General features: G+C 42.4%; 2 protein-coding genes across 4 annotated transcripts in view; both read left to right on the top strand.

Annotated features, from left to right (window-relative positions):
* The window catches only part of kcnq5a (potassium voltage-gated channel, KQT-like subfamily, member 5a), an 80,359-nt gene extending 64,817 nt beyond the window's left edge, over window positions 1-15,542 (top strand). The window contains exons 13-19 of the mRNA XM_058058024.1: window positions 3,458-3,699; window positions 3,801-3,909; window positions 8,091-8,222; window positions 8,349-8,465; window positions 9,702-9,812; window positions 11,280-11,406; window positions 12,961-15,542. Coding sequence (XP_057914007.1) covers window positions 3,458-3,699; window positions 3,801-3,909; window positions 8,091-8,222; window positions 8,349-8,465; window positions 9,702-9,812; window positions 11,280-11,406; window positions 12,961-13,947 — 1,825 coding nt within the window. The 3' untranslated portion in view covers window positions 13,948-15,542. The remainder of the gene's footprint in view (window positions 1-3,457; window positions 3,700-3,800; window positions 3,910-8,090; window positions 8,223-8,348; window positions 8,466-9,701; window positions 9,813-11,279; window positions 11,407-12,960) is intronic.
* Window positions 15,543-15,640: 98 nt separating this feature from the next.
* On the top strand, window positions 15,641-21,776 carry ddx43 (DEAD (Asp-Glu-Ala-Asp) box polypeptide 43). 3 transcript variants are annotated; one of them, XR_009120325.1, is made up of 18 exons: window positions 15,641-16,014; window positions 16,202-16,257; window positions 17,745-17,862; window positions 17,931-18,101; window positions 18,322-18,403; window positions 18,510-18,669; window positions 19,055-19,173; window positions 19,255-19,365; window positions 19,455-19,596; window positions 19,698-19,798; window positions 19,864-19,951; window positions 20,090-20,217; window positions 20,447-20,556; window positions 20,644-20,782; window positions 20,861-20,948; window positions 21,036-21,214; window positions 21,303-21,349; window positions 21,574-21,776. XR_009120325.1 is itself a non-coding variant. In XM_058058018.1 (17 exons), exons 1-16 carry the CDS (start codon window positions 15,699-15,701, stop codon window positions 21,195-21,197), a joined length of 2,031 nt encoding a protein of 676 aa, XP_057914001.1. In that variant the 5' UTR covers window positions 15,641-15,698; the 3' UTR covers window positions 21,198-21,214; window positions 21,574-21,776. The 3 variants fall into 3 exon arrangements, 2 of the variants coding, with proteins under 2 accessions (XP_057914001.1, XP_057914000.1); XM_058058018.1 differs by lacking the exon at window positions 21,303-21,349 and having other exon boundaries at window positions 17,805-17,862; XM_058058017.1 differs by lacking the exon at window positions 21,303-21,349.
* The last annotated feature ends 55 nt before the right edge of the window (window positions 21,777-21,831 follow it).

Raw genomic sequence — 21,831 nt, 5'->3', positions numbered from 1 at the left:
TCACAATGTCACAGTTCATGTTGGAATTCATGTTTGCCCTTGATGAACCACAGCTCCCCTGTGTTGGCAGCACTCGTACACGCTACCACCACTGTATTTGACTGTAGGAAGGACAGTTTTTTTGCTACTCACTTACGGTTTGAACCAGAGCTCCCCAAGGCCGGCAGCACTCGTGCAGCCTCATGCAGACCACAGTCCGTTCATACCATGATATCTGTTGGTACAGCGGATGATCTTGTTGATAGCAAAGTTGTTATCATCCCACAGAAGATCTTGTCATGATGACTCCTATATATGGTATCTTCCAATCCCGGTTCTCCGGGATAAAAGGTGTGAAGGCTGCTTAATTATCTATTAGTCGGTGCTAATGAGACATTTCTCCAAATCTGACCTAAGTAATGTTTTTTCAGCCTTGATTATGAGTTGGGCTGCACGGAGGTCGAGTGGTTAGCTCGCAGACCTCACAGCTAGGAGACCCGAGTTCAATCTATATGTGTCTATATGTGCCCTGTGATTGGCACATGGCGACCGGTCCAGCGTGTACCCCGCCTCTCGCCTGAAGTCAGCTCCAGCATACCCCCGTAACCTGTAAAGAAAATCGAAAATTTGTCCTTTTTTTTTAGTTGGTAACTGATATTTTCTTGAAACTTACCTATGTTGTACTGCTGATTACTAAAGAACAGAAAAAGGTAAAAACAAACTTTTTTTGATGAAAGATTGGAGTCAGATACAGCTGGGATAGGCTCCAGCACCCCCTGCGACCCTCGTGAGGATAAGCGGTAGAAAATGAATGAATGAATGAATGATTATTAGGTAGTGTCCTTCAAACGAGCATCTGTGTGTGCTGCAGTCAATAATTCCACATATTGGTTAAAAGGACTAGAATATTTTTAATCATTTCAATATGCAGAAATATACGAGTGTTTAAGATTTCCGGATAAATAATGAGCGATACAGTTTTTCAAAGTAGGCTTTGAGTTTTGGCCCCCCCGCGTGGTTGAGTTTGACACCCCATCCTGTAGGTCAAGCTTGTCCCTGCTGCAAGACACCTTCACTGACTGTACCGTGCACACCGAGGGCGGCCAATAATAACCTTGTGGCTTGCTGCTGGGAGCCGTGTTTATTAAAATGGAGCCCTGCAGTGCACGTCGAAGAGGAAATGATTTCCCTCACGGCTGAAAAGCCAAACAGAGTGAATCACAGTGTGGATGCTTAGTCACAACACAACAGCATCATCTATACATCGCCTTCATCGTTCTAGCAAATATGTACTCTTCCTTTACTTTGTGTACTCTGCTCCAATATTGTCTGTGTGGCTGGGGATTCCTCCTCATCTTTTAATATCCTTCCTCCTCTACCTCCTCTTCCCTCCCTCCTTCCTTTACTCTAGTAAGAGTCACGGGAAGTTCTTCCGAAGGTATACTAGGAAATACAGGAGGTACTTCCCAATATCCTCTTTACGCGGCAAGCTATGGGAATGACTGACTAATAGCATGGAGGACAACATATTAGAAATCAGAAAAGGTTTATTGCCATGTATGATCAAACACATACTAGGAATTTTTTTTGGTATAGTAGGTGCAGACACAACTATTAAAAAATGAATGAATGAAAAATACAAAATATACAGAATAACAGTATAAATATATGTACACAGTCTGTTTTTTGTTTGTTAATATACAGTCGTCCCTTGATTATCACAGTTAATTAGTTCCAGACCTGTGGAAGTGAGTTGGGATTCATTATTAGAACCCCGCGAATATGAGATAACACCCCTATAGTCACTTTTATACAAATACAGTAAACCTCGGATATATTGAATTCAATTGTTCCCACTGGTTTTGTCCGATATAAGCGAAATCCGTTATATGCGTATACCGGAAAATGTCCGTTTTACGCATATATCGGATTTTATCCGTTATAAAAAGGCACTTCCTTGACTATGTTTCCAATGTAAAATGACCAAACCAAGAAAGTACAGTAAACCTCGGATATATCGGACTCGGATATATCGGAAATTCGCTCACAACGGACAGATAAAAAAGAACCAATTTTTCTGTAATGCATTTCCAATAAAAATTCATTGCATATATCGGATTTTTTATAACGGATTTCACCTATTTCCCGTTCCAATGCATTTCCATTAAATTTCCCTCGCATATGTCGGCTGGCCGCATCGTGGCGCTCCGATTCGCCGAATCGTGACAGGCCGCTATACGACGTCATTTGCAGCGTTTGCAGCGTTGCCTGCGCGTCCAGGTACATTGGAAACATAGTCAAGGAAGTGCCTTTTTATAACGGATAAAATCCGATTTACGCATATACCGGATATAAATCCGTATATGCGTAAAACGGACATTTTCCGGTATATGCATATAACGGATTTCGCTTATATCGGACAAAACCAGTGGGAACAATTGAATCCGATATATCCAAGGTTTACTGTACCACTTCCACAACAATAATCAACAGACCATAATCAACTACGAAACAGCGATCATTTATTACTTATTTTTTTTAAAAAGTGCCGTAGAGTAAGGAAGAGATATTCGTGAGGGACGACTGTATTTCATCTGTTTTATTCAATAAAAAGTGTGCTGACAATGTCCAACACATTTGGCTTTGCATGTGGCAGAAAAGTTATAATATCGACTTTTTTTACTAGAACACGAGCTAAGCGCTTTCTGAAATGCAACATTTTAAGAACAGGATGTTTGGGTTGGAAGTGCAACATTCGAGAGTCAAACCAATGCGGTGTGTTGCGGAATGTCATAGTTTAATTGGAAATCGTTTTAATTGTGCACGATGAAAGATGAGAAACACGTGGTGGCCTGCATTTGTATTTTTTTTTCCCCCAAACCCCGCCCCTCTGGTCTGCTGCAGTGCATGATGGTCCTTTTTGATTCAGGCCTTGCTTTTTGGTTTTGGATTGGAAAGACTCTCATGTGCGATTTCAAGTATTTTAGGGCTGGTTTTTGTAGCTTCTGATGAACGATGATGACGTTTTTGTCACCAGTTTAGTTGGAACACGCATATTTTATGTTGCGGTTGTGAAAACGAAACATTTACTACAGAGCTCCCCGATGGTTGTATATGTGTATCTGTGTTGCAATGTTGTTGCATTTTGTGTTTTTTAAATTTAAAATATCATTAAATTAATTTATACGTTTTTATACTAAGCGTTTTTTTCTCATTTTAATGATGGCGTACTGTTACACCCTTAGTGTCGAGGGCTTGGCAAGCAAGCTGGCTTTTGCACTTTTCTTTTGGGCATGTCATCTGAATGGTGTTTAGTTGGAGTGAACACTCTCAAGCAGACCCTAAGTTTGTCTATTCTTCTCCTCTCCCCATTTGTCTTGTCCACCCAAACTCACAAATCCACCTTTAATCACTTCCCCTACTTCCCTCCCAACCTTCATCTGACCTTCACCGCCCGTCGTTCCTTCAAACCACACAGCCAAAAGTTGAGCTTTAAGGAGCGAGTCCGCATGGCGAGTCCCCGGGGACAGAGTATGAAGAGCCGGCAGTCGTCCATCAACGACCGACAGCGCTGTTCCCCAGGCAACGAGGTGGCGAGCGGCGCTGAGCTGATGAGCGGGAGCCCGGCCAAAGTGCAGAAGAGCTGGAGCTTCAATGACCGCACCAGGTTTAGACCCTCCTTGAGGCTGAAGAGCCAGTCGCGGACCGTTGCCTCAGACGGTGAGCTGCACTGACTGTGTGTGTGTGTGTGTGTGTGTGTGTCAGAAAAGCGAAATAACAAAAAGACAAGTGTCTTTCTTGACAAAACCGTTGTCTCTCAGTGGACACAGGCATGACCACAGAGGATTCCCAAGATGAGAGAGGCTGCCATTGTGACATCACCGTGGAGGATCTGTCCGCTCCCCTCAAGGCGGTCATCAGAGCTGTCAGGTGAGACCTAAATCGGACATTTTACGGCCTTTGAGGTGCCATCAGTCAACGTCTCCACGTGCTTTATTATATATGCTTAAATTCAGTCATCAGTGGTTGGATAAGAGCTCCTTAGTTGTCTTAATTCTTCAGCCGGAGGACATAGAGGGAGGCTGATGTCATTACAGCACCCCAATTAAGGTGTTGCTCAGGTGCAGTGCATTATGGGAAAGCTTTAGTCCCCCATGCCCCCGTTGTAAACTTGCATTGGTATATGTATCAGTTAAGTTGCTGTGTGATGAGTTTAGTGTTCATAGTGAGATACATAGTTAGATTGTTATGCTGTTATATGTACTGACCTGGGATTTCCAGTGGGTTGACAAGCTGATTAAACAATTAGTCGTGGTTCTCAAATATAAGTGGGAGGAAACCGGACAAAAACTCCACAGAGAGACCGGCACAAATTTTAAATTGTTGTTATAATTAATTCAGTGATATAATTTCAATACCAGGCTGCACAGTGGTGAACTGGTTAGCGCGCAGGCTACACAGTTAGGAGACCATAGTTTGATTCCACCCTCGGCCATCTCTGTGTGAAGTTTGCATTTTCTCCCCGTGCATGCGTGGGTTTTCTCCGGGTACTCCGGTTTCCTCCCACATTCCAAAAACATGCTAGGTTAATTGGCGACTCCAAATTGTCCATAGGTATGAATGTGAGTGTGAATGGTTGTTTGTCTATATGTGCCCTGTGATTGGCTGGCCACCAGTCCAGGGTGTACCCTGCCATATACCCATTAATGTATTATCAATCTGCTGAATGCTAATATTTTCCATGAATACAAGGACTGATATATATATATATATGTTTTTAAAGTATATATTTCCTCCTCTGTTTGTGTTCTCGAGAGGTTTCACGCTGCTGTGCACAGTTGTGTTGTTGAGCTAACAGACAGATGAACGTCCATTGAAACGGCACCCTGGTGGTACAATGTTTGTCCCTCCTGCCCCCCCCCCCCCCCCCCCCCATTTCTTCATCATCATTCAATTCTCATGACGAAGAACAAAGTGCAAGCAAATCCACATATTGTTCACATCTGAATTCCTCCATTGCAACTGCATTGGTGGTAAAAAAAATGGTAAAAAAAAGAATTTGGACACATGCTGGCGTGTGTCCATTTGGCTCGTCATCTTTATTCTAGCTAACATTAGCCATCAGTTGCTCTATAAATTGTGAAGTATTACAGCCAACTGTTGAATATAGCTTTTCGAAAGTGCGCCAACTTTCTTCAGAAGTTATCCCTCAGGTTGTCTGGCTAACTTCTGTTTGCATTTGCAGCATTTTTCTTACACATTTGTTTTTGTTCCTATAGGTTTTATGTGATGGCAGCATCCATTTTTAATTTCATTTTCTCATTGAATTTATTTTCTTATGTGTGTGTGTGTGTGTGTGTGTTTGGTTTTGTATTATTTCTGTGTTTGGGTGTTACTGCTTGTTTGATCACAAAGTTGGAAGCATGCAATTGTCCGCAACATCTTACTAAGATGAAGAATTAAGATTCGGGGATAGCTAAGGACCCTGGGACAACTTCTGTTTGATGAATATATCAATTCAGGCGGGGGTGTCCAGAGTGCGGCCCCAGGGGCCATTTTTGGTCTGCGGTTTGTTTTTTAATAGGCATATTCTATAATGTTTGTTATTATTGAGATTTTAGATATTACATTGCTTTATCACCTAGAACACAAAGCTAAGATACAGATGCTTTGCTAGCATGTATTGACTTACAACGGGTTGGTTTTAGCACCTTTTAATAGAATAGAATATTCATTCATTCATTCATTTTCTACCGCTTTTTCTTCACGAGGGTCGCGGGGGTTGCTGGAGGCTATCCCAGCTGTCTTTGGGCGAGAGGCGGGGTACACCCTGGACTGGTGGCCAGCCAATCACAGGGCATATATAGACAAACAACCATTCACACTCACATTCATACCTATGGACAATTTGGAGTCGCCAATTAACCTAGCATGTTTTTGGAATGTGGGAGGAAACCGGAGTACCTGGAGAAAACCCACGCATGCACGGGGAGAACATGCAAACTCCACACAGAGATGGCCGAGGGTGGAATTGAACCCTGGTCTCCTAGCTGTGAGGTCTGCGCACTAACCACTCGACCTCCGTGCAGAATATAATATAATATAATATAAATGGCATGTAAAGGTCTTCCTCTGTACTTTAGTAGTAAATAGTCCATCCAGGAAGTGCCAATGTATTGTTCTCATGTTGTCCTAACCAGGGTTTGAGAAGAGCTGGTGGGGTACCAGCCCCACCTTGCCTGCCCACCCAGCAGGCCTCCATGGGCAGCCAGACCTCAGGCCTTTCCCAGGGTGTCGGGTTGAGGTTTTGGTGCCGTCTCCCCCGGTGGGAACTGTTATAACTGAGGGTCATCTGTCGCCGCTGTTTTCACTCAGACGGTGGGAAAGGCAGGCAACTGTAGGGAAGCGCCACCCACCGGGGAGGGATGACGAACAAGTGTAGATCAGCTTACCTGTATCAATATTATTCACGCAGGAAATACGACTCACGTTTGGATGCTGGGGGGGGGGGGGCTTTAGTGTCTTCTTTGACACTGATGGAGTTATCTGATATTGCAACAATGTTTGCTTTGTTCCCCTCCGACACTGATGGCTCAACCCCCCCCCCCCACACTGCACCCCGTTCTTGCTTTTGAAATGTTGTTGCTGCCCTCTTATGGTTGCTTGCTGTCCTTACATCTTTACGTCCATGTTACTGATGTTCATAAATACACCTCTAATTTAATTTTTTTAGTCTGTTCATTTATTTCCTCATTATTTACTTCATTCATTCATTCATTTTCTACCGCTTTTCCTCACAAGGCTCACGGGGGTGCTGGAACCTATCCCAGCTGTCTTTGGGCGAGCGGTGGGGTACACCGGAGTACCCGGAGAAAACCCACGCATGCACACAGAGAACATGCAAACTCCACACAGACATGGCCGAGGGTGGAATTGGTCTCCTAGCTGTGAGGTCTGGGCGCTAACCACTCGACCACCGTGCCACCTTGACTTATTTGCTCTAATTACTATTCAGGCAAAGTTTTGAAACTCTCTTAGGCTGCATGGTAGTCAAGTGGTTAGCACACAGGCCTCACAGCTAGGAAACACGAGTTCGATTCCACTCTCGCCCATGTCTGTGTGAAGTTTGCATGTTCTCCCCATGCATGCGTGGGTTTCCTCCCACATTTCAAAAACATGCTAGGTTAATTAGCGACTCCAAATTGTCCATAGGTATGAATGTGAGTGTGAATGGTTGTTTGTCTATATGTGCCCTGTGATTGGCTGGCCACCAGTCCAGGGTATACCCTGCCTCTCGCCTGAAGTCAGCTGGTATAGGCTCTAGCATACCCCCGCAACCCGAATGAGGAAAAGAAAATGGAAAATGTCTCCCTTTTTTAGTTGGCAACTGATATTTTCCTGAAACTTACCTATGTTTTACTGCTGATTACTAAAGAACAGAAAAATGTAGAAACAAACTTTTTTTTCTGATGAAATATTGGAGTCATTGATTGGTGATTGGCTGGAGACCAGTCCAGGGTGTACCCCGCCTCTCGCTCATAGACAGCTGGGATAGGCTCCAGCACCCCCGCGGCCCTCGTGAGGATAAGCGGTAGAAAATGAATGAATGAAACTCTCTCTGTTTTGTAAAAAGAAGTGAACCACTCGCTTTGGATCGTGACCAAAAGGACAACCAAGATCGCGGGTCCAAGCGGCCATTATGAGTTTTCTCTATTGGGTGGCTGGGGGGGGGGGGCTTAGAGATAAGGTGAGAAGCACTGTCATCTGCGAGAAACTCACTCGCTGCTCCTCTGTATTGAGAGGAGCCAGAGTTGGTTTGGGCATCTGGTCAGGATGCCTCCCAGACTCCTCCCTGGGAAGGTGATCAGGAGACATTCGACCGGTAGGAGGCCTTGGGGAAGACCCAGGACACTGACCTGGGTCCCTGTTTAGACCACTGACCCAACCTCGGATAAGTAGAAGATGGATAAATGGATACATTACATCTACTCACTCTTATCATGATGGAGGGGTAACATTTTTGAAGTACTTGTGGAAGACTACTGGATGCAAGTTGACTTCATGTACTTATTATGTGTTTATGTATTATGTATTATGTGTTTATTGTGCAGGATCATGAGGTTCCACGTGGCCAAGAAGAAGTTCAAGGAGACGCTGCGTCCGTACGACGTGAAGGATGTCATAGAACAGTACTCTGCGGGACACTTGGATATGCTGTGTCGCATCAAGAGCCTTCAGACCAGGTCAGAACACATTTATGGGTCCTCTATTTTTATGTGTCTCACCAACCGGATATCCTCGCCTCCACATTTGAAGCCACTTTTGATGCACTTTTTTTGTGTGGTACGTGTCTTTCTCTCTTACCTCAGACTGGACACTGTAGTCGGGCCCGCTCCGAGGCCGCTCAACAGGCGTGTCAAGACCTTTTCCTCCCCGTCGCTGCATTTATATTACAGTCAGGCGAGGAGGAAGTCCTCAGCACCGGGGTTAGACCCGCCCCGCCCTGCCCCATCTTGCTCGCTCACTCGCTGCTCCCCTTCAAACTAACACAAGACTAATGTCAAATAGCGTTCCAATGCTTTTACAGCATTAAGTACACATGCATAATATAATGAGATCTCAAAATCACAACTTAGGTGATACAGTAAACCTCGGATATATCGGACTCGGATATATCGGAAATTCGCTCACAACGGACAGATAAAAAAGAATCAATTTTTCATTGCATATATCGGATTTTTTATCACGGATTTCGCCTATTTCGGACAAAATCTCCAGTCCCGTTCCAATGCATTTCCATTAAATTTCCCTCGCATATATCGGATGGCCGCACCGTGGCGCTCCGATTCGCCGAATTGTGACAGGCCGCTATACGACGTCATTTGCAGCGTTGCCTGCGCGTCCAGGTACATTGGAAACATAGAAGTGCCTTTTTATAACGGATAAAATCCGATTTACGCATATACCGGATATAAATCCGATATATGCGTAAAACGGACATTTTCCGGTATACGCATATAACGGATTTCGCTTATATCGGACAAAACCAGTGGGAACAATCGAATCCGATATATCCGAGATTTACTGTATTTAATCATGAGCTTATTATCATGTACTATTTAATCAAAAGACCATTTTGTTTCCAGAAAATGTTCAGTTTATTACATGTATTATATCTAAACAGTGTAAACACAACAATTGCAAAAATATTTCAACAATAATATTTTATCAACAGTCTTATCTTATCAATGTCTGACAATTAAAGTTCCATTAATCAAGTTTGGGTTTTTTTGGTGACTGGAGAAGCACTAGGCACTAAGCACTCGTGTGCTGTTCTCTGATTGGTTGTTTCACGGGCACGATACCAGAGCAGCGCGCTCTGAGTGGACAGCTACGGGGGCTGATACTGGACATGGTTAAACTCTATATTTTATCAGTATCACTGCCCTGGGCTTTGACACAGTATCATTTCGGCCTTTTCCCGTATCATTCATGGGCGGTTTCTAGGGTACAGTTACAATTAATACTGTAGTATGTGATAATAAGTCAAAGAATTCTATTGGATCTCATTTTATTGTGCATCTGTGGTTTGTAAGGTGGATGGTGTTTTTTTTTTTTGGTTAGTTTATCCTTCTCATTAAAGGCTTTCTATGTGATTAGCGACACTTGGACTTGTTTTATTCAAAGTCCTGCATCTGACTCGGTCTTTCTCCTGTCTCCAGACTAGCCAATGCAGCAGGTTCTGGTCCCGTCTTGAGTAGTCGACTCAGGAACATGTCCTCCCCCGCTCTGCATTACTATTACGCCAACAAGAAGAAGAGCACAGGCTCAGGGTTGCCTTTTATTTTTTATTATCCCTCCTTTTTTTTTTTTTTTGCTAGCTTTGTTAGCTCCCCACAAACACTCCAGTGTTGCATCATGGATGCAACTCAGTGATGACTTATTAACCCGCCCTACCAGATGGTTGCAGTTTGCATCTGCATGTACACGGTGTCGCCGAACAGCAGAGATTGATGGGAATGTTGCATTTTATGTGTGGAAACGATAAGGTTGGCGGATCCTGTTCGACTCCAACCACCTGGGGAGGCTTTCATTGTTTCGCTGTGATATTGATTATTGTCATTTATGTATACTAACATGCACAGAGATCCCGCTTGCTGCATTAGATGGTCTCCATGATTACGGCCCTATAGGTTGTGTTTGAATGTTGCTCAATGGTGTGTATATGTGTCGTCAGTCTTTAAAGATCCCGTATTATACAGAAGTGACTTTTTAATGATGGTCTAACAGTAACATGTTACAGATAATTTTTTTAAATAACTTTTAAAGATAATTGTGTGAAACTTTGATTATTTTTTTTATTATCACTTTTTAAATCTATGATTTCCTGTGTATGTGTATTCTATTGTGGAGTTACATCATCACCTCTTTTTGCCTTTAGCGCAAAACAATGTAAACAACATAAAAATAATCTTTGGGTGTGAGTGGTCGCTTTGAAAAGAAAACAAATCCGTCTTTGGTATCAAATCAAATCAACTTTATTTGTATAGCACTTTTCCTGCAAAGAAATGCAACACAAAGTGCTTTACAGAATTAAAACAATTTCCACAATTAAAAGGAAAAAACAAAGAAACAAAAGAAAGTTAATATTACATTGTTGACATATGGCATCTATAATATCTATTAAGTGCAAAGTTACAGTGTACTGCATAGATAACAAGTGGATAAAGTGCACAATATTGGTTCTTGGAGACCCACTCTCTGTTGGGGGCTGGCATGGACAAATACCGCTCATTTGCATTAAAGCTACAGACACACAAAATGATGTGATCCCATTTAAGCGTACTAAAAACATTTTTAAATTGGCTTATTTCACTTCAAATGTACTAGTGTGGGATAAGGGACTTATTTCAAAAGAAAAATATTATAATATGGGATTTTTAAATGAAGCTGGCTATTTGTTGTGTCATTTAAACCAAGTGCATATTTGACTTTACTCCTCAACAGGATAATATTGTCAATATTGTCATTCAACTCATGTTTGTGTCGAATGTGTGAAGATGCATATTTGAAGCTCAACATTGAGCGCTCTTTAACCTGTAACAGCAATAATGCAATCGATGACGCCCCCCCCCCTCCCTTTTTCTTTTTATTTTTCTACTAATCCTAACATCCTACTTTAGGTGTGCTCTTCAGCCTGACACAAAGTGGCGTGCGTGCGTGCCGCCGACTTCCATGACCAGTTTTTTCCCAATGTGGTAACTCCAATGTGTGTGTGTGTGTGTTTGTATGTCCACCAGAGTGGATCAGATCCTTGGAAAAGGCCAAATTCCTGTGGATAAGAAGCTGAGGGACAAACTGAACCCAGATGGAGATCCTCACGAGGGCATGAGTATGCTGGGTCGTGTGTGTAAGGTGGAGAGGCAGGTGAGGAAAAAAAAACGTCTAAACTGGAACACCCAGAAGAATTCAACCCTCCTCTTGTGTTAGGGTCGGCAAAGACCCATTTTACATTTTAATGCATAAAAAAAATCACATAACATTTGTTTATTGCATCAAGTCTTTTTGACTTTGTCAGGAAACTCTACTTTAACAAAATAAAACAAAAAATAATAATTTTTACTACATTTTAAAATGGTCTGGTTGAAATTATGACCACTGTATTGTTAGGGTCGGTTTCGACCCGGTTATAATAATATGACTATAAAGCAATATTTTGAGCCTCAACTGAAATCATAAGTGTACAATTAGCCAACACAATGACAACCAGCTCCTTTTTTCATCATGTAAGCTTCAGGGGATTCTCATTTCACTTATTTGATTTCACATTTAAAATTTGGATCATGGAAAGAATGGCAAGAAGTACAGTGAACCAAGATCTGGACCTGTTCTGCTTTTTGATTTCAGTTTATACTAAAGTTCTGTTGCTGAAAACAATAAATGTTTCTACCTTTTTCTGACATTAATATATTAATTCATTAATTTTCTACTGCTTATCGTCACAAGGGTGCTGGAGCCTATCCCAGCTGTCTTCGGGCGAGAGGCGGGGTACACCCTGGTGGACTGGTGGCCAGTCAATCACAGGGCACATATAGACAAACAACCATTCACACTCACATTCATACCTATGGACAATTTGGAGTCGCCAATTAACCTAGCATGTTTTTGGAATGTGGGAGGAAACCGGAGTACCCGGAGAAAACCCACGCATGCACGGGGAGAACTATGCAAACTCCACACAGAGATGACTGAGGGTGGAATTGAACTTGGGGCTCTTCGTAGTGAGGCCTAGATATGAATTGTGCAGCCCAGAAGCCATAATAAATGCATAATAATTAATGTAATGATAATACAAGTATAAATGTCATCAAATAACATACAGCTCAATGAGAAACAATGAGGGAGAATTTTGTATTCGAGTGGAATTGAACCCTGGTCTCCTAGCTGTGAGGTCTGCGCGCTAACCACTCGACCACTGTGCCGCCGACATTAATATATATGGGTCAAAATTGACCCGAACACCATAGATGTTTCTTTAGTGATTAATACTAAAATGAGAAAATAAATCAAACTAATTGCTTTAAGAGATACATATGTTCTATAGCCCTCAGTAATTGCCAGGTAACAAAAGAATTAAATTTATTAATATGATTCTTTTGAGGTTCATTTTACTATTTTCGGAAATTGAAATGGAGGGGTATAATGACAAAAAAAAGGCCTCCATGCCCACAACAAAAGTATAAAAACCAACATTTTCAATGAATGAGGAAGCCTAAGAAGTAAATTTGATGGTAACTTATTGTTTTTAGTGTATTTTATAGCTGATTTAATACACGGGTCAAAACCGACCCATTAACAAAAGAGATGATACCAGAAAACTAACACAAGAGGAAGGTTAAGCAATACCTATATACTGACACTAGGTGTCAGTATGGCTGGAAAAAACACATTCATTGATGTTAATGAATGTTTTGCTTTCAGGTGTCCTCTATCGAGTCCAAGCTGGATTCTTTGCTGGATGTTTACCGCCAAGTCCTCCAGAAAGGTCCCTCTGCTCTCGCTCTCTCCTCGCTGCCGCTTTTCGAACTGGACCAACATCACGACTCCGATTACCAGACCTCCATCATGGACCGGGACCCGCCCTCCCCGCAAGGAAGCGGGGGCGACACCAACTCAAACCCGAGAGGACTACGGCTCATCTTAGCGCCCGTCGACGACGATGGCCCGCCGGATTCGGCCCCTCCATCCTACCCGCCGTCCACCGCTTCGCTCTCCCCATCGCCACTGCTGCCCCCTGATAGCCCTTACCCCACCCTGGTCACCCCTAACAGCACCAGGAGGGCGCACTTCCCTGACCTGCCTCCTCCGCCTCCTCCGTCAGGGGGGTTTACACTCCAGTTGCCTCCTGTGATGCACCCATCCCACCTGCGCTGCCTTGCTGACCCCGTCCCAGATGATATAACAGACGGAGTGCTGGCACACAGGGGGAGTCCGAGTCCCTCTGTTATCGTGGGAGCCGGTGCTGAAGTGGACAGCCAGCCAGGGAACGCTCAACTCCGGGAGAAGCACTGCGCCAAATCCGAGGCGGCCTGGAGGAGACACATGAGTCTGGAGGTGGACCCCCTGCTGCTGCTGTCACCGAGCCCAGACGTGGCGCCCCCAGACTTGGGGGGGAACACTCTCGGAAAGTCCCTCTCCATGCACAATCTTAGTCAGCCTTCCAGCAACCGGGCCACGGGCCACAGTAGCGAACACGCTCGCAGTGACCTCAGCGACTGGGATGCGAGAGAACTCTTTATCAGTGAGCACAAACTGCAAGGGGACACCCCTGAACGGCATTTGGACTTCCTGGCCCAGGACCCCGCCAAGGGTCCAATACACCTGTCGCACACTGTGGACGAGGCTGCTGCTCTCTCCAAGGAAACATCAGACTTCCTTAGTCAGTCGCCACATGTCCAACTGGCCTGATCCACCACCCCCACCCCCCGTCCCCCGCCCCCCGCCCCCCTGTCCCCACACACACACACAGTCACTGTATGCCATTCATAAGGAGGCCACTTTAAAACATTATTACAGGAAATGAACTTGTTTGCCTTGAATGTACTACTTTTTCATCATATTTCACCAAGTTTGCTTTACAAAAAATACACAAAAAATATGAAAGTCAGGCAAAAAAAAAAAACAGATTCATTTACATATTTAGGATAAATTTAGATCGAAACTGGATGAGAAGAAAAATGAAAATAAGTGTCACTTTCACCGTTTCATTCATTAGCTTATATTCCAGTATTTTTACCAAATTATCATGCGGTCAAACAATTTATTAATACTAAGAAAATAATCATGGTCGCATGTCACAATCATCTCAGTGTGTTTGTTTACCGCATAAGTGATGGCTGCTCACTTTTTTGACACAAAAATCAGCCCTTGAGCAACCTTTAATGGGTAATGCACGGTGGATGCTGCATGTCTGTAACTTGCTTAAAAAGAGTTCTATGCATGTTGTCCCCAGCATCGTCACATTATATTCTTATTTTCTTCATTTGATAGCAGATAAAAACACTAGAAAGATTAGAATTTCACAACAAAGCTCTTTGGACAACCCCTATATTGGGTGCTGCTAGCACCATGTGCATAATATATATAATATATACAATAATAATAGTGGGCTGAATCCAATGGAACCAGCCAATGCTTCCATCAGTTGGAAATAATAATAATAAAGTCAAATTAAACACGGTACTTCTCACTGTTTTAGCTTTTTATGCGATTCTTTAAATTTCTAACGCATTCTGGTTGGAAAAAAACTGTACCAAGGATGAAATGTTGCCCTTTTTGTTGTAAAAATGGTTCAAGACTTGTCAAAAATGTCCTGAATTTTCATCACAAGTCTGTTTCCTGTTTTTAAAAAAAAATGTATTTTTCCAGATTTCATTAGAAGTGCAGGTTTACCATCATGATAGTCTTAAATGTATTTTAAAAAAGTGTCACAACTTGTTTTGAACAAAACTTAACATTAATTTCAAGCAGGTCAGTCAATGATATACTCTATTTAGACTCCGATCTTGATTTACTGTTATACGATGCAATATAAAAGCACAGCGAGAGCCTGAAAATGTGGTTAATTTGTAGGATTAATGTTGCTGTTGACTGATGACTTTGGCTTCATATGATAAGAGGTCAGCAAAAAAGTGAAGCAGGAGGCTCATTAAGTAAGAATTAACGCATTAATGATTGTGTTTAGAACCTGTTAACGGTGCCCATCTTTCATGCCATATTTGTTTGTTTAGTTGTATATCTCTTGTACTAATTTGGCTATAAGGTGTCAATCCAGTTAACACACATAGCTCTCCACTGATTTGTTTCTTTATTCTCATAATGCATTTCCGCTCTCTACTGCTAGAACGTAATTTATTACACAGCAGGCCTTAAAAACGCTTGTCAATGTTAACACTCTTTTTACGTTGAAATTAATTTATTACAAGTGCATATTATATATATTCTCTGGATGAGAAACGCAAAATGATTTTTTTGTCATTCTTAAATAAAATTGAAACTTTAAATGGATGTTGATTGTGGGTTTGTTTGTTTTTTGTGTGTTTTTGCCAATAAATTAATATATGCGAGATTTCCAAGGGGCTTTGAAAGCATCATCTTGATTGACGGTTAGGTCCTTACAGGTGTATTAGCTCGCTAGCTTCTTCAGAACTGAATGGAAAATGTCGGACTGGGAGGAGGACGGCGACGAGAACGCAGCTAAACTGACTCCGACTAAATGGAAGCCTCCGACTGACGTTCCTCAAAATGGAAATGTTTCGTTCGGTGTACGCAATAGAAATAAATTCGGAGCTCGGCAGCAGAGTGGAGAGGACAATGGTGGCGGGAGACTTGACTGCCAAAGTGGGCTAAATGAAGGCCGCTTTTTTAACCGGAGCTCTGAGCGACGAAACACTGGACGGCGTTTTTTGGGGGCTGACAAGTCAGACTCTGCCGTCACTATCACCGTGGAAAATGGCATGGTGGGGAGAATCATCGGTATGTGTGTTTGTTTGGTTTTTTTTATTCATGAAAATTGCAGGAATTTACGCGAAATCTGAATGTATTTGTGGTGACCAGCTAGCTAGGTTAGCTAAGCTAATCTTTGCTAGCTTGGTTATTTCCGTTTTTTTATTTGTATTTACAAATCCCACAGTTGTTCTAATGACTTGTAATTGTCTTAAAGGCCGTGGAGGAGCTAAAATCCGTGAACTAGAGGAGAATACTGGTGCAAGTATAAAGGCAAGTTGACAAGTTCTTGTGTCTAAAGTAGAGGTGCACATGTCAAACACTTTAGTTGACTAAAATACCCCAAAATATACTTTTTTGTGAACAATGGGTTCGGTTATGTGTCCATGTGTTGTAGAAATGATAACTTCAATATTTTATGTAAGCCAGCAACATAATTAGGGTCCTATGAAATCAAGATACAGAGCATGTACACACAGTGACTTCCTGTTCAGTGCAAAGTAGCCTCAAACTAAATGGCAATATTAACATGGATTCTACTGCTACAACTTAGAAAATGCACCTATTATTTTTTTCATAGATCATATAGATTTACACATTTTATATCACATGCGCAAGGTACAAGCAAATTACAGAAGCTCTGTTGGATAAAATATACAAAAATCCTCAAGGATTAAACAAATGTACACACAAATGGAGGAAAACCATTCGAAAAAACGGCCATAGGTTTAATAGTCCATTGATCATCCATTGTCATTATGTCTATTGCAAAAGTCACAAGTAAATGTGCAAGCCATGGCTAGGTTCAGTTTCAGTTAGTCAGTCAGACATAAACCAGTTCCACTGTATTAGTCACAGTAATGCGCAAAAAAACCCTGAACAATAGTTGTTTTTCCAACCTATAACACAAGATTGAAATATAGGCTTTTTTTACTTGAAATATATTTAACTGCTTAGCATATCATGACTTACATTAGTGTCTAGGCCTGTCACGATAATGGATATATCAGACTAGGTTGATAATTATGAGCCCTCGATAAATTGACATAGATGTGTATGCAGGTCTGCGTCATATGTTAGTCTGTCTGTGCTGCAACGGCTAGATGACAAGGGGGTTCACTCTGCAGCTGTCTGTGTGCATTGGTTCTATATGAAATGAATACAGAAGAGAGTGAGCATCTTCTCACTAATGACCCCTACAATCGTTTAGCTACACTACATACTGTAACTGAGTGTGGAGGTTTTATTAAAGTTGTTTTTTTCTTCTTAACAAAGATGATATATATGATGTAGCATCTCTGGGAGAACTTCCTGTTTCCCCGAGTGCTTTGCTGTACAGTTTTTGTTTAAAAAAAAAAAAAAGCTCAGATAGTAGTTGGTTAATATTCTGCATTATACGTTGGTAGTGTATTGTCTGTTTTTATCCACCCGTTGTGTTGCTGCATGTGTCTGACGTGGTGATGCTCCGTGATTCGTAGCTACAGCAATAAGGTATGCCTCACACAGGAACACTACACTTGTGCACCATTTCATGGCTCAATTTGTTTAGTTTTTTTAAAAAATGACCAAATTAGTGAATATCGGTCCAACACAATCACCAAAATTTGTTATCGTGTCAGGCCTAGCGGTGTCCAATGCATGAACCCCAGGGACCATTTGCAGTCACCATTCTGTCCCGTTTTCTTTTTGCGATGTAGTTCTTTTCCATGAAATGTTCAATAATTGCATTAAAAAGCTTATAAACTTTGCCGACGTTGTAGATCAATAAGGGAGAGTATGAGGGCCAGGTGGTCATCCTTGGACCTCCTGTTGCCCAGCAGAAAGCCAAAGAGATGATAGAAGAGCTGGTGGCAGACAGCAACTCTCGATTCCACAGTGGTGAGTTTTATAAACTATATGATACTATATGGTTTACTATGAAATTTAATTCTGAATGTGTCTCCCAGCTTCCTCAAGAGGAGGAGGCTATGCAAGAGGAGGGGCTGGAGGCGAAAGGGCCGGTTCCGTCTGGTCCAGTTCACAATTAGAGGCTTCGCATGTTGCCCCGCCACGTGTGTCCATAGACTGGAGCAGCATTCGAGAGAACAAGCAGAAGTATGAAGAGTTGAAGTGGAAAGGTGCATTATTTTGGAGTCCATGTTTGATGCAAGGTGGAAGTTATTAAATATATGCATATATATGTGATTGCAATATATTTGGCCACTGTACGTGTGTATATGTTTCATCTCTATACTCATGGTGCGCAAATATGGTACTACACATATAGTGTTTTAAACAGATACTAGAAGCCCGGTAGGATACATTGTGGTTGTCTTTGACATATTAATATTCTTCCAGACTTGCCACCCATGAAGAAAAAATTTTATGCAGAGGCTGAGAGCGTTTCCCTCCTCACATCAGAAGAAGTTCGTGACTGGAGGTGATGCTCATCATCATCATCATGTTCAAGTGTTGGGTGACAGGCCCCCCATCTCCCCACCAAAAAAAGGCAGCAAAGACTAAACATAAACACTGTTTCTCCCCAGGAAGGAGAACAACAATATTTTTGTGGATGACCTAATAGACAACGGGAAGAAGCGCCCCATCCCCAATCCCTGTCGGACCTTTCTGGAAGCCTTTGAACTTTATCCAGAGATCATGGAGAACATCGAACGGGTTGGCTTCGTCAAGCCAACCCCCATTCAGGTATAGAGGCAATATCCCCATAGGAAAATGTGTTGTAAACAACTTTACTAACTGTACAGGCAAGGTTCTTTGCCTTTTTTTTAACATTCATACAAAAGTAAAATGAAAGAGAAAAGTTTATTAAAAAATTTGATAAATCTACTCACTTTGAAAATGCCTGACAGACTCATAAGGTGTTAGCAGGGAAATAGTGCCATCTAGTGGTGTGTTTTTGTAAGCGATTTCCAGAATGCATTGTGTTGGAATGATTAATTACAGAGACAACCAGACACTTTTCTTTGTTGCTGTCTGAGGCGGACTTGCCATGAGGCAAACCCTGGCAATTGCCTAGGGCCCCATGATTTCTAAGTGCCCCCAAATGTCTCATAAAAATTGCTCTCATCAGTCTCAGGCGTGGCCGGTGCTGCTGAGCGGAGAGGACCTGATCGCCATCGCTCAGACGGGAACAGGGAAGACATTGGCCTACCTGCTCCCGGGATTTATCCACATGGATGGACAGCCCGTGTGAGTACCAGAAGTTTTGGTCATTTGTTGAGACAGAGCTTTACTATTGTAACGTCCTCACTGTGTGTTCTTCCTTCCTAGTCCTCGCTGTGAGCGGGAGGGCCCAGGCATGTTGGTGCTGACCCCCACCAGAGAGCTGGCCCTACAAATTGAAGAGGAGTGCAGCAAGTATCGTTACAAAGGCTACAAGAGGTCACAATGCTAATGTTGACGCACAGCACCTCTCCATAAACTAGTGACGATGTGCTATTAAAATAACGCAAGCTGCTCTCTTCTCTCAGCATCTGCATCTACGGCGGCGGGGACAGGAGGGGTCAAATCAATCAGGTGAAAGGCGGCGTGGACATTGTGATTGCCACGCCAGGACGACTAAACGATCTACAAATGAATGAGCTCATCAGTCTTCACTCCATCACCTACTTGGTTCGCTGTGTGTGTCTGTGTCTGGTCAATGCTGCTGTTTATCGACACTATCACATTTATTCTTACATATTCTGTTCTATTCTAATGGTTTGGAAACAAAGGTTCTAGATGAAGCAGACCGTATGCTTGACATGGGCTTCGAACCCCAAATTATGAAGATTCTGCTTGACATCCGTCCTGACCGACAAACTGTAATGACCAGGTATAAAATATTCCAGGTTACCTGTATTTTCACCCCCTTCGCTTACCTGTCATGACTTATTTCAGTGCTACCTGGCCTACCGGTGTGAGACGTCTGGCCAAATCTTACCTCAAAAATCCCATGATGGTATATGTTGGTACCTTGGACTTGGCTGTGAGTAAAGATAATGTTGAAAATACAAGTACACGTTTAGCAGATTTTTTTCATACAGCCTAGTTAGAACAGCCCGAGAATGTGAATTTCAAATACCTTGAAATGTTTTACGATGTCTGTACGTGGTGGCTTACCCAGGCTGTAGATACTGTGCAGCAGACGGTGCTGGTTGTCCATGAAGAAGACAAAAAGTCCTACCTTTTTGGCTTCATCAGAAACATGCTGCCCGAGGATAAAGTCCTAGTCTTTGTTGGCAAGAAGATCGTGTAAGTGTGGTGTACCGTTTATGTTACACACTCTATATCGTCACTGCAGGGACACTGGACAACGTAAATGATCAAATAAGTTTCTTTTAGTCCAGATAAATTCACTGATATTAGTTTTAAATGCACTTCAGACAACTTGTAGCATATTACATCATTGTTGTGTATATTGATTTTGGGTGGCAAGAGTGGTAAAGAAATAGGATGCTTTGACTTTTGTGTGCAATCTTAGGTGTGATGACTTGTCCAGTGACATATGTCTAAATGGTCTGGCTGTGCAAAGTCTCCATGGCGACCGTGAGCAGTGGGATCGGGAGGAGGCACTCAAGGACTTTAAAGAGGGTAAACGACCAGAGAGCAAATTGTTGCTTTGTCTCTTCTTAACACAAAACAAAATATCTGTTTTGGGGGGTGTTTTGTGCCTGCCAGGTCGAGTTCGTATCCTGGTAGCAACAGACTTGGCATCCCGAGGGTTGGATGTCCATGACATCACACATGTGTTCAACTTTGACTTTCCGCGAAACATTGAAGAGTATGTGCACCGCGTGGGTCGTACCGGACGAGCAGGGTACGTGTGTGAATTTAGTCATATTGTAGTTTTCATTTGCTGCTTTTTTCCAAGATTTCTAATGTTTTTATGATCCAGACGCTCTGGAGCTGCTGTTACCTTGGTAACAAGAGACGACTGGAGGATGGCACCTGAGCTGATTCCCATCCTGGAGCGGTCAGGGCAGGTCGGCACACTTAAAACTTACGCTGCTCTTGCAATGCAGTTTTTTCTGGCTCTGTCTCTGACAAAAATATATGTAATGTCATTGCAGGACATCCCGGTGGAACTGATCCAAATGGCAGACAGATATGAGAAGCACAAGAGGGAGAAGGAGATGTACAGTCCAAAGGATGGAGGTGGTAGAGATGGACGACGAGGAGGCAGGGATGGAGGACGAGGTGGCAGAGACTCCCGCCAAAATTGGAGATTCTAACAGTCTTCCTCTTCACAGTGAGTCATCTTATCCTGCACAAGTATAGATAGATTTACAATACATTATACAGTGGAATCTCTGTTTTCGACGTAAAATATGCCTCAGGTTTTGTATGGACGAGAGTGAGTGTTCCAAACAAGTCTTCAATGAAGGTAAAATAATCATCACAATTTCAATTTGTCATTTATATGTATTTCACTTTGTTTTTTGTTGGTATAACTATATTATTGTAAGGGATTATTGATGAAAACGGAGGTTCAACTGTATAGATGTATGCTACGTGATGGTCAGAACCATCGACAGTGCACAGCCATTGACATACATAACATAGTTGTATACAAGCAGTAAGTCGCCATTACTTTGGTTTTCTCAACAGAACGTGACAGAAGCTGAAGACTGACCTTGTAATTTGTGTTTAGTTTGCACGTTATCTTTGTCTATATGACTGACAAACTCATTTAGTTAGCGACCATTATGTTGGCATTCAGTCTGTTGTAGCTGCACCAGTTCCCGTTTGTATATATTTTAGTTTACATCCCATATTATTCTGTTTAATAAAGACACATTTTATTACTTGCAGACTGTAGACTCGGTATTCATTGCATAACACATAAAATGACCACAGCTGAACATG

Source organism: Doryrhamphus excisus, chromosome 20 (assembly GCF_030265055.1).
Source record: "Doryrhamphus excisus isolate RoL2022-K1 chromosome 20, RoL_Dexc_1.0, whole genome shotgun sequence".
NCBI lineage: Eukaryota > Metazoa > Chordata > Actinopteri > Syngnathiformes > Syngnathidae > Doryrhamphus > Doryrhamphus excisus.
This window is presented reverse-complemented; position numbering and strand designations above follow the sequence as displayed.

Bases quoted from the DNA above. Each gene is read 5' to 3' on its own strand.
- ddx43 (XM_058058017.1), top strand. From the start codon at position 15,699: ATGTCGGACTGGGAGGAGGACGGCGACGAGAACGCAGCTAAACTGACT. The intron at 18,102-18,321 runs GTGCATTATTTT...ATATTCTTCCAG, and splicing joins TGAAGAGTTGAAGTGGAAAG to ACTTGCCACCCATGAAGAAA. The intron at 20,949-21,035 runs GTCGGCACACTT...ATGTCATTGCAG, and splicing joins TCCTGGAGCGGTCAGGGCAG to GACATCCCGGTGGAACTGAT.